General features: G+C 45.3%; 3 protein-coding genes across 3 annotated transcripts; all 3 read left to right on the forward strand.

The window, feature by feature from the left end:
• Positions 1-438: 438 nt before the first annotated feature.
• On the forward strand, positions 439-3,921 carry gdf10b (growth differentiation factor 10b). Its single transcript, XM_086139158.1, has 3 exons — positions 439-858; positions 1,943-2,775; positions 2,970-3,921. Exons 1-3 carry the CDS (start codon positions 597-599, stop codon positions 3,159-3,161), a joined length of 1,287 nt encoding a protein of 428 aa, XP_085995284.1. The 5' UTR covers positions 439-596; the 3' UTR covers positions 3,162-3,921.
• A 959-nt stretch (positions 3,922-4,880) lies between these two features.
• Positions 4,881-6,919, forward strand: gdf2 (growth differentiation factor 2). Its single transcript, XM_086138811.1, has 2 exons — positions 4,881-5,321; positions 5,685-6,919. Exons 1-2 carry the CDS (start codon positions 4,964-4,966, stop codon positions 6,581-6,583), a joined length of 1,257 nt encoding a protein of 418 aa, XP_085994937.1. The 5' UTR covers positions 4,881-4,963; the 3' UTR covers positions 6,584-6,919.
• A 1,501-nt stretch (positions 6,920-8,420) lies between these two features.
• On the forward strand, positions 8,421-11,567 carry rbp3 (retinol binding protein 3). Its single transcript, XM_086139157.1, has 4 exons — positions 8,421-9,709; positions 9,786-9,976; positions 10,444-10,586; positions 10,926-11,567. Exons 1-4 carry the CDS (start codon positions 8,519-8,521, stop codon positions 11,249-11,251), a joined length of 1,851 nt encoding a protein of 616 aa, XP_085995283.1. The 5' UTR covers positions 8,421-8,518; the 3' UTR covers positions 11,252-11,567.
• The last annotated feature ends 198 nt before the right edge of the window (positions 11,568-11,765 follow it).

An 11,765-nucleotide genomic window follows, 5' to 3' on the forward strand; every position in this document is an offset into this window, starting at 1 on the left:
AAAAAAATCATGTCATGCTTTTCTGAACAAATTTTGCTGGTTCAACAGAAAACAATCGAACCTTGTTTTAACATTTTCACCCGATTTCACGTCATTCATTTTCCATTTGCCAATTTGGCTTACAATGAACAGCTTTATAACGTAAATGTCATTATAACCAGATTTTTTTTTTACCCACAAAATGAAGAATAGTACACACATAGTGTAGTCCTGAGTCGATTTACTTTATACTCCATTTCTGAGGGAATCACAAATTCTAATTTTGGTGCCTTGTAATTTCCTACTTAATCAGCCTTTTTTTTCAATGCCCAATGACCACAAACCATCACGAAATAACGACCCACCCTGGTGGAAAGGCCAGCTGCGTACATGGGCGTGGGCGTGATGTTCTATTTATGCGTGGGCACCCCTTCAAGCCCACATCACTACTTTGCACACCGTGAGAAGGGGTAAACTAGTTGGGCTGTCACCTTCTGTCATCCCACAGCAAAACTGCATGCATCCCACTCTCCTCCCACCGCGAGAACAGCTGCACGCCGTGGACGGTCCGATGTGGAATACCTGGAAAACGCTCAATTAGCTAATCTTCAATTTCGATGGAATATTGGAGAACAAATTCAATGATGGCAAAGTGGTTCGTCTACGCGTTACGTCTATTGGTGATTCTGGAGCTGGCTTGGACTAAAACGGTGCCCGAGGATGTGCGTCAAATCGCGTCGGAGCGGCGCGTCTTTGCGCATCCGAGATCCGGCCGGGATGCGGTGACCAGCAGCATGTTTCAAGTCTACGAGAGCTACAGCAAAGATCCGCGCAGCCACAAACTGGGAAACACCGTGAGGAGCTTCACGGCTGTCCCGAGTGAGTCCCACACGCGCGCGCTCACACACACACGCGAGCGCACGCGGTTTCAATCACTGAAACGAACGTTAAATTTACAAGGAGATGACACTAATTCACGGTACCTTTCACTCTCTGTATTGTCCGCACATATTTGGACACAAAATATTGCTATTGTGAGTTAATTATTCCGCAATTTTGATGTGGATCAGAATTTCAGCTTTAAATATATCCACAGAATCACTTTAGACACATTTTGAGTGACAGTAAACAGATAGATAGACGGAGAGATCAAATATGCATGTTGAATGAAGACTAAATTGCCCCTTGGTGTGTACCCTGGTAGCCTCTCACCCAAAGGTGGTAAGATCCAGCTCACCCATGACCCTCATGATAACAAGCGCTACAGAAAATTGACTGGATGGATTTTTGGATACTTTATTAGATACATCTGCAACCAAATGAGGTCCAGGTATAGAGGATGTCGTAATGCAATGGATTAAACCATTTAAAAATCTATATATATATACACATCTCTATGGCCTGTCAGCGTTGTGACAAGTTAGTAAATTGGGGTCTTTTTTTAGCTATTGACTTTTCCAGTAGCTGTAAAAGTCCAAGGTGTTACACAAGAGGCTATTATCACACCCAGACAAAGCCCATAAGCATTTCCATATGCTATCACACGGATCCAATGTTTGGGTTTTGGACTGTGGTGGAAGTACTCACTTGAAAAGTAAAGTGAGCGGTGATCTGAGAAGAGGTTTGTGTCATGAGGGACACAGCCACTTTACTGTGCTTCATATTTTCCGTGATTTATCTTATATCCCTCAAATGTGTATGGCAGTAGTGGTGGATGATATCATGATTGTCAATCAAACATTCCAGTCTGAGGCTGTGCAGTAAAGAGGCAGAAAACATGCAATGGTGACACTTGCACATCCAAGAAGAGTTCCTTCCTATTAAGGATGTGTGACGGTTTCTCAATAGGGTTGAGGTCAGGGGATGATGAGTCATGGAGACAGCGGTACACAATGGCAGGAAACATTTGCATGTATCGTCCATGTCCATGTTGTTCATTCTTCTTGTGTTCCACACTCCCTAGGAGTGTTGCGTGGAAAAGAAATGTTCCAGTTCAACCTCTCCTCCATCCAAGACTCGGAGGTCATCCTCTCGGCCTCCTTTCACTTCTTCTACAAGCGCCGACACCAGCGGCCGTGGCGTTTCCAGAGAGCTCGTTTCCATCCGCCTGCCCTGCAGATTCTCTTCCACGGCGTGTCGGCAAACTCGGCCTCCACAACGCTACTGGGAAACTTCACATTCAGCGCCTTTAAGAAAGGGGCGTGGCAATCAAGGGATGTTACCACTGTGACCAAGCAAGCGAGAGAAGACCTGATCATCATGGTGGAGACCGATTTGGTGACAAGGGCTAATCAGCAGCATCGAAGTCTTAACAACCAGGAGCGTTTCTTTGACGACAACATGCCGTTTATAATTCTCTACGCTGATGATCAAGCCATTGGCGAGCCCAACAGCGTGGCCACAACCCTGCAGAGATACGGACCCTACCCCATTGGGGAGGATGCGACCACCTCATCCTCAAGGATCCGGAGAGAGCTCCAGCTGCAGATCCAAACCAACGACATTCCAGAGGTCAAGTTCAACACGCTGAAGAACCACGAACTGTGGCAGAGCACCTATTTTCCTGCCAAATCCAAAAGCAAAGCAGGAAGGAAGCAGAACCAGGAGGGCAGGGAGGTGCTGAACTTTGACGAGAGGACGATGAAGAAGGCCCGCAGGAGGCAATGGAGCGAGCCCAGGGTTTGCGCAAGGCGCTACCTCAGGGTGGACTTTGCCGACATAGGATGGAGTGAATGGGTTTTAGCGCCAAAGTCATTCGACGCCTATTACTGTGCTGGTTCTTGTGGATTTCCCAAGGTGAGTGAGGTTTTGCAGGGGCCGCGTTCGGGACCAGGGTTATGATCGTTTTGGATTTTTCACTGCAGTTAGTTTTAATACAATATGGTGCAAATGTGAAGCCGACAAAAATCTGATATTTAATGTCCATATGTCCCAAGAATTGTCCTACCTAGCTCATATCAAGTACTAACACTCATGCTCGCTTCCTCAAGGTGGTACGCCCATCTAATCACGCCACTATCCAGAGCATCGTCCGAGCTGTGGGAATCGTGCCGGGTATTCCGGAACCGTGCTGCGTGCCTGAAAAGATGAGTCCTCTCAGTGTGCTTTTCCTGGACCCGGACAGGAATATGGTGCTCAAGGTTTATCCAGGAATGTCCGTGGATACCTGCGCCTGCCGGTAGGAGCCGATGGAGCCCTCCCGAGAGGTGCTGAGAAGTGCAGGCAGTGGTCATATGTAGTCAGGACTTCATTGGCACTGGTTGAAAAGAAACTCAGGCTTTTCCTTGATTTGATTTTATTTTTTAGCTACAATCTCTTTTTCCCAGCAACCTTAAATGACTCTTTTTAGTGAGCCCTGGACATCTTTGGGAAAAGTGTGACGTCTAAGACTGAAATAAGTGCATACCATTGCAAGCCAATGATATCATTTCAAGTGAACTCACTAATCCTTCCAAAAAAAAGTGTATTATATCACTTTAAAATATCCTATTTAGCCGTCAGAGTATGTTCAAGATGCATGAGAATTAGCAATGTTTATATGTTGTAAATAATGAGTGATTTTTTTTAAATTACTGGAAAGAAAGTAACCAGAGAGGAGTTTACTTTTTTTCAGTCCGGTTACGAAGGAAATCTTGTGTGTTGCTGCCCTCTCCTGTTCATTTCTGGAAACATTACAGGAAACGGCAATCATGCAGTACAGTGTATCTAATACATAAACGTTTGTGTACAGTTTGTGATATGTATAGTAAACACTATGAAATGCTAATGTAACCGCTGATTCCATTTGCTGAACGAGTAAATTTTAATACATTTTGGGGAGGGGTTTTTTTTCGCATGTATCTGCCAGTAATAAGTGCATGACTACACTGTCTTGTTTTCAGTATTTTCAGACAACAATGGCGCTCATTACTGTTTTCCTTACTGAAAATGATGATGCATTAAATTCAGCTGTTTTTCTGCACATGACTGAGTGGAATTTTTGCCAGGCAATCTCAGGGTGCATATGACCAATCAACCATTTCCATTCATATTCATACCAATGGACAATCAGTTCGTGAAACAACAATGCCGGCACAATCCTCAATTGTGGTAGTTTCTAATCTCCTTCCGCAAATCAGGGGGGGGGGGGGGGGGGTCTCCAATTTTTTTCCCTAGCTTGGATCTCCCTGCTGTGTTTGTTTTCCCTCATGCAAGCCTCCATTATTCCGTGATTAGATCATTAACTTCCATCACTGTCACGACTCCAGTGGGAACTTCTAAAAAGCATGAATGTGCCACACTGGAAATGATTTGACAAAAACGCTGGATGGGTTCATGGCTTGAAAGATGGGAATTTCAAGATAGGCCGGGACTTGGGCCAATGGCCGCAGACACTTTGCCTTGGGTTTTGAGTGCAAAACACCAGAACGTGCTGTTCCGTCCTCCATCTTTATATCTTTATGACACACAGTTTTTGTGATGAGGGCAACAAATACAAATAAGTGTGAAATGCTCTTATGTCAATCACTACCAGTGTGTATATAAAAGGCAATTTTGGAATCGATGACTTTGCGAACGCCAAACTGCGGCTATGTGAGGATTCCCTTACTGTATTCCTTCCAAGTCGTGCAAACGGCAACCAGGGTGCTAAAGAACGCAATGTGTATCTTTTAATAGACTTTTTCTTTGTTATTGTTTCCGCTGGCCTTGACTCTTTCACCCCGTGCGCAAGCAACCTCGCCTGTTCCAGGACCACCCTCATTATCGCCATCAAGTGTTTACACTGTCTTCATTAGCGTCCAGCCCTCCAGTGATAACAAAGCTTAAAAGAAGCCATCAATGGCGGTGATAAGCACGGCCATGCTACTATTTTGGTCAACACGAGTCACCCCTGTATTTACTCTTGGGAGCATGGGAGTGGACATCACTGCCATGGTCCTTTCACTGGGAATCTCCTTTGTCCAACGTTGCCGTCACAAAAGCTAGCAAGTTGTTTGTTTGAAAAATGCACAACTCCAGGAGGTTCTTGTTCCAGGTGTGTTTGGGTCTGGTGCTTTCCACGGGCTCTTGCACCTGCAAGCCGCTCGGCAACGACATCCACGGCGACGATGACCTCGAGGGATTTTACTCCGAGCACTCCACACAGGAGGATCTTGTAATGGAGGAGGACGTGGACTCCAGGATGGCAAACCTCCTCAGAACCATCAAAGAAAACTTCCTGAGGAAACTCAACCTTTCCGATGTACCTCAGGGGCACGGAAAAATTTACCCGCCGCAGTTCATGATGGAGCTCTACAACAAGTATGCTTCAGACACCACGGTGATCCCTCAGTCCGATGTTATTCGCAGCTTCACAGTCCAAGGTACGTTGGGGAAGCGCGAGCCAAAGTCAAAATTGCAGCAACAATCCAAGTCAACAAAATGAGTGTCCCAAGCCTTAAATAAGTGTGATAAAAACCTAGCTAAACAAATCCAACAAATTGGAAGAGGTGAACTACAATCAGTATAAAACGTCTAGATGCCGATGTTCAACGTCAGTTTTTTCTGGGGGACCAATTTAAACCATTGTTATTACATTTAACCCGGACGCCTCAATCGTCAACTCATGTTAAATAGTAGTCAGCTGTCACTATTTAAAGTCCAGATGTTCCACTTGGCTTTCCCTGCCTTTTTTAAATTTTTTTTTTTAGCATGACTCTTCTGATCTGTCCGTATCTCTCTTCCAGAAATCGCACATTCCCTGACAAACGGCGGAAAGTCAAGACACATGCTGCTGTTCAACATCAGCATACCCGGCCATGAAAAGGTCATCACAGCCGAATTACAACTCTTCTTCCTCCCGGATGCCAGGTCAAGGGTGACCTCCCACAGATTCACGGCCTCTGTCAATGTCCACAAAACGGATTACGGCGGTTTGAAATCCAACCCACAGCCTCTGGCTTGCACAGAGTTGAAAGGGTCTCAGAACATGTGGGTGACGTTGGATGTCACCCCAGCCGTACAGGACGCAGTCCTGTCCGGCAATGGAATAACTGCATTGGATGTGGTGGTGGAAGGGAACGGCTATGACGATGATAGCGGCGGTTTGAGCTTGAGCCTTTCAGTGGGAGATAACACCTCAGCAGCTTTGATCGTCTTCTCAGATGACCTTGGCGGCAGGAGGCGGGAGGCCAAGAAAGAACTCAGAGAGATGATGCTCCATGAAGAAGAAACCATTTTCCACTCAGAGCCCAACTGGAACACCGAGAATCCAATCGCCAATCAGATTCCCGGAGCTCAGTATCGCCGCAAGAGGAGAAAGGCGGAGCGGGAATACTGCAGGCGAACGTCTCTCAGGGTCAACTTCAAGGACATCGGCTGGGACAGCTGGATCGTGGCACCTCCGGAATATGATGCGTTTGAATGTCGGGGCTTGTGCTACCACCCGCTGACAGACGACTCCAGCCCATCCAAGCACGCTCTCATTCAGACGCTGATGAATATCCGAAACCCCACAAAGGCCAACATGGCGTGCTGCGTCCCCATCAAACTGGACCCTATCACTGTCATGTATAAGGAGAACGGATTTGTCACGATCAGACATTTGTATGAGGAGATGAAGGTGGCAGAGTGTGGATGCCGGTAGTCAGAAAGAACGCCACAATTACAGTACATAGGTTATTGTTATGATTAAAACCATATTTATGGTGTCCTGCTATTTTAGGAATACATGTAAATCTGTACATTTGTAATTTCAAGATATAGCTTCCAACTACGGGATCACAATGTACAGAATGTGTCCAGTAGTCAACGGACCATTGCCACTGATAGGATTAATAGTTACTGTATATAGTCCTGTACAGTACATCGGTTTCTTTGACGATGTGGAAATGCTCAGAGATGATGCAGGATATTTTACATTTCATGATGAAAAGGTGACATAATACATGAATAAAGAACTGTGCATAATAATCACTGAAAACAGACTTTAAATATGGTTTGAGTCTGACACACCAAAAAAAAAAAAAAAAAAAAAAAAAAGGTATTTCGGAGTGAGTTAAAATTGAGAACTTCTATTGTGTTAATCAATCTTGGGCTGACCGTGCATTAAATAAAAGATCGGGAAAATATAGCAGTCTGTCGTGTAGCAGACAGGCTTACACTTATTGAAACTACACAGGAGGGGGTTGGATGATGAAGAATGAATGCGGACTAGTCCCTGGACTTGCACCACAGAGGCCAAACCGAAAACATACCATGAATCAACTCTTGTTTATTACTGTAAATTAGTTAAATCTTTCGGGAGGCTAAAAAGCTTATCAGATTAGCGGCTGTGACGGCTGGCATTCTGTACCTACTGAGACTAAAAAGATTATCCAAGCTTCCGAGAGTTGCCTTGCCAATAGAGAATAATGTGCGCATACTTTCCCGGAGGTCCTCAGCTAAACCAAACTAGGCTCTATCGTCCTGTAAACTAAACTAAGGAGTTCAAAATGGAGCAAGTTCACTTTTGTTTCCGTCATGAAGGAAAAAGTGATTAAAAGCAGCTATGGCACAAGTCCACAAACACTCAGCTGTGAAGTGACCCAGACGCAACCACTTAACTGTAACTCAAGTGCACCGCTGCCGCGAGCTTTCATAATTCGGTAATATGTAAGTGTGATCAGGCTTTTGAGCATATTTGAGTGCTTAAAAGTGCACGCTTGGAATTTTGGGCCATTTACTAAACAGGACGTTGTCATTGTCAATTTTGAAAAGGGGTCTTTTACATTCAAGCCTGCCTAATAATGATCTTGGAACAGAGTTTTTTTTTCCTCAGAGCAGGGCAGAATAACGTCTTGGTAAAAATCAATAATTAACCCATTGATGCATAAGACCCCAGGGCTTGTTTTTTGGCCATATGTTTGAAAATGATTTTTTTAAATATATAGTTTAATCTTCCATTTAATTCACAAATAGGGGGCCTTTGGTCCCATGCAATCGCAAGATTATTGTTTTTACATTTGTCACTGATACAGAAATACACTATGCAGGATTGTTGTCTGTTGTATGTGTTCTGTTTGACCAGTAGAGGGCGACAAACTACCATATACAACAACAAGATGCCTGGCTCCTAATCCAAATCGGTAAATTATGTACTGTACCAGTACATCATTTATAATGTATAATAATATATAATAATGAAGTATAATAATGAAAAAATAAAGATTAGAACAAGTTGTGTTGTTTAGGATAAAAGCCATTGCAGACATGTTCAGGGTAAATTATTTTATTGGAGATTTCTCCACATTTCACCTCTTTTTATAATGCTAATTTGGTATCGATGCTCAAAACACCTTTTTTACATACAGTACAGTATCTTTAGAAACGCTTCCCGGTTTCTACGCCCACTTGGCAAGCGTGTTATTGCCTTCCAAAAGGTGTAATACGATTAAAGGTTTATTGTGGGCTCAATCCTCTTATGAGTGCGTTAACAGAAATCGTGCAGCCATAACAGAGGCATTTGACAGAGAACCTCTTTGCGGGCAGAGGACCATTCACCAGCCGCACTCATCTTCAGTGTGGCTAAATTGACAGAACAATGGCAAAGGCTCCATTCGCGGTGCTGTATCTCGTCATTTTAGGCAACGTTGCATTCATCCATGCCGCGTTTCCTCCAAGCCTTATCGTCGACATGGTAAATATTGTCTTAAACAATTACTGCTCGCCAGAGAAGCTGGCAGGGTTGAAGGAGGCCATCGCCGCAGCCAGCGGCAATACAGAGATCCTCAATATTCCAGATGGTGAGTCTTTGTCTCGAGTTCTCAGCGCTGGACTCCAAACTACAATCAGTGACCCACGCTTGAAGATCACCTACGAGCCAGACTTCGTCCCTGTGGTTGCACCACAAATGCCCGCCCTGCCCCCTGAACAGCTGGTCGCCATGCTCCAGAATGCCATTAAGCTGGACATATTGGAGGGCAACATCGGGTACATGAGGATCGATCACATCCTCGGGGAGGCGGCTGCTGACAAGATCGGCCAGATGCTGGTGGACTTAGTCTGGAACAAAGTCCTGCCCACTTCAGCTCTAATCTTTGATTTGCGCCACACAGTCAGCGGGGACATCACGGGACTCTCCTATATTGTTTCGTACTTCACCGCAGCCGAATCTGCGATTCACATCGACAGTGTGTATGACCGTCCTTCAAACACCACCACGAAGCTGCTGTCGATGGCCACGCTGTTGGGCGAGCGATACGACACCAAACCTCTCATCATCCTCACGAGCAAGAACACCAAGGGCATTGCCGAAGATGTCGCATACTGCCTCCAGAACCTGAAGAGGGCCACCGTTGTTGGAGAGAAGACCGCCGGCGGCTCAGTCAAAATCGATCAATTCAAAGTGGGCGATACGGACTTCTATGTGACTTTGCCCACCGCAAAGTCCATCAACCCCATCACTGGTTCAACCTGGGAGCAAACGGGCGTCACCCCTGATGTTCAAGTCAACGCAGAGGACGCCCTCGCTACAGCCATCAAGATAGTTCAACTCCGCGTCCAGGTGCCAGCCATCATTGGGGGATCGGCGGCCCTGATTGCTGACAACTATGCTTTTGAGGAGACCGGTGCTGATGTTGCGGCAAAGCTGAAAGGGCTCCTTGAGAATGGCGACTACAGCGGGGTTGTCTCGAAGAGCGGCCTTGAAGAGAAACTGTCTGCAGACCTGAAGACCCTATCTGGTGACAAGAACTTGAAGACCACCAGCAACACCCCAGTCCTGCCCCCCATTGTAAGACCCCAAAGCACAGACTGATTTTTGTTGTCATTGTCGCATCTTTGAAAGTATTGTTTTCCTGCCTCCTCAGAATTATACTCCGGAGATGTACATTGATCTCATCAAAGTCTCCTTCCACACGGACATTTTCGAGAACAACATTGGCTACCTGCGTTTTGACATGTTCGGAGACTTCGAGGAGGTCAAGGCCATTGCCCAGATTATTGTGGAGCACGTATGGAGCAAAGTTGTCAACACTAACGCAATGATCATTGACCTCAGGTGGGAAGTTTTTGGCCAACCCCGAATATCTTTTCAAAATGTCTGTCAGGATGGCTAACTAAAATGGTTGCAGGTATAGATAGACTGTATATCGGTGTCCTCAAAAAAGTACATTAACTATTCTATTGATGCCGTAAGATCAACGACTGGTAGCGTTCACTTTGGTAGGTGTTGCGTTGTCACTCCAGTTTCATCACCGCTCTGTAATCAACTGGCAACCAGTTGTGTGTCGTCCACCATTCACTCTGAATCATCTGGGTGTGTGTAGCGTAGTGGTTCACACAGCCAACTTCCTTGCAGTTAGTTGGGGTTAAATTATAACTCCAATTTCACGCAAGAGTTGCGTTGTAGGAGTGCTTGAATTCAGCAAAGGAGCAGCTGAGTCACGCTGTTGTGGAGTGGAACCATCTTATCTAACTGTGCGCCTGAATCATACTTTTCATTTTGACCTATAAATGCATTTGCAGGAACAATCTCGGGGGGCCTACAACGGCGATCGCTGGCTTTTGCTCTTACTTCTTTGACGCCGACCAGCAGATTGTACTGGACACGCTGACAGACAGACAGTCTGGCACCACTACAGAACTCCAGACACTGCCTGAACTCACGGGTAATTGGATATGGCATCAGGCCATCGCCTTTTAATGCTGCTCTGCGATACAGTACTGCTAACCTGGATTCTTGACTAAAGCGTAAGGTTTTTACTGAGATCCCTGACATAGTGTCCTCCTGTGGTTAAACCATCTAAGCCAATGACTCATTGCAAGTTCCTTATCTCCTCCACAACCAGTATTACATTGAAAACCAGCTTTGCTTCAAGTAGAAAGTAAAGCTACTGCATTTGTATTAAAATGTAGAAAGTAAAGACACCTGAAAAACCTACTTTGGTACAGTAAGAATATTCATACTTCATTACTTCTTGGCGTTAAACCCTTCTTGTTTAATTCAGGTACAAGGTACGGGTCCAAGAAGAGTCTGATCATCCTGACCAGTGGCGCAACAGCCGGGGCGGCAGAGGAGTTCGTCTTCATCATGAAGAGGCTTGGCCGTGCTATGATAGTGGGAGAGCCCACTTTTGGTGGATGCCACCCCGCCAAGACCTTCCAAGTCGGTGCTAGCGACGTCTTCCTGAGCATCCCCACAGTGCACTCTGATGCCACCTTGGCGCCAGCCTGGGAGAGAAGTGGCATTGCACCTCACATACCCGTCTCAGCGGCGGCGGCCCTCGAAACAGCGAAGGGCATTTTAAACAAGCACTTGGGTGCTCAGAAGTGAATCGTGTGAAGGTTCGCTTCTGCTTTGACCAAATTGTTGGATTTCGACTTGTTTGGAGAGAAAGAAGAGAATGCTATTTTATTTTCACCTACTTAGTCTCTTTGTGACATAGAGCAACGTTTTAAAACAGTATTTTGTGGATGACAGCATTTCAAAAACTGGCACTAAGTCTGACTGAGAGTGTTTGTTGCTGGTATTTCTTAATGGATACTTTAAATTGGGAAAGGTAAACCCCCTTCTGATGGTAACTTTATGAGACGAAAACCTATTTGGCCATCTGTCCCTGTTGCGAGACCAAATAAAAATATTAATCAAATGTGTGCTGGCTGTTTTTGAACTATAAATGTTACATATTAATTGAAAGGATCACATTAAGAGATGGTCCCGTTTTTAACCTCTGTGTGGCTCGTATTCTTGTGCTGAATCTGGTAGGGCTTTGCCTCAGAGTAAAATTCACTCAGCTTCTCACCTTTGCACAACTAAAGCAGGCAAACTTGATTTGTACGGATGGAAA

This window comes from Hippocampus guttulatus, chromosome 19, assembly GCF_054856545.1.
Source record: "Hippocampus guttulatus isolate MCC_2025c chromosome 19, RoL_Hgut_1.0, whole genome shotgun sequence".
In the NCBI taxonomy this organism is placed as follows: Eukaryota; Metazoa; Chordata; class Actinopteri; order Syngnathiformes; family Syngnathidae; genus Hippocampus; species Hippocampus guttulatus.

Bases quoted from the DNA above. Each gene is read 5' to 3' on its own strand.
- gdf10b (XM_086139158.1), top strand. From the start codon at position 597: ATGGAATATTGGAGAACAAATTCAATGATGGCAAAGTGGTTCGTCTAC. The intron at 859-1,942 runs GTGAGTCCCACA...CACACTCCCTAG, and splicing joins GAGCTTCACGGCTGTCCCGA to GAGTGTTGCGTGGAAAAGAA. The intron at 2,776-2,969 runs GTGAGTGAGGTT...CGCTTCCTCAAG, and splicing joins GTTCTTGTGGATTTCCCAAG to GTGGTACGCCCATCTAATCA.
- gdf2 (XM_086138811.1), top strand. From the start codon at position 4,964: ATGCACAACTCCAGGAGGTTCTTGTTCCAGGTGTGTTTGGGTCTGGTG. The intron at 5,322-5,684 runs GTACGTTGGGGA...TCTCTCTTCCAG, and splicing joins TCGCAGCTTCACAGTCCAAG to AAATCGCACATTCCCTGACA.
- rbp3 (XM_086139157.1), top strand. From the start codon at position 8,519: ATGGCAAAGGCTCCATTCGCGGTGCTGTATCTCGTCATTTTAGGCAAC. The intron at 9,710-9,785 runs GTAAGACCCCAA...CTGCCTCCTCAG, and splicing joins CCCCAGTCCTGCCCCCCATT to AATTATACTCCGGAGATGTA. The intron at 9,977-10,443 runs GTGGGAAGTTTT...ATGCATTTGCAG, and splicing joins GCAATGATCATTGACCTCAG to GAACAATCTCGGGGGGCCTA.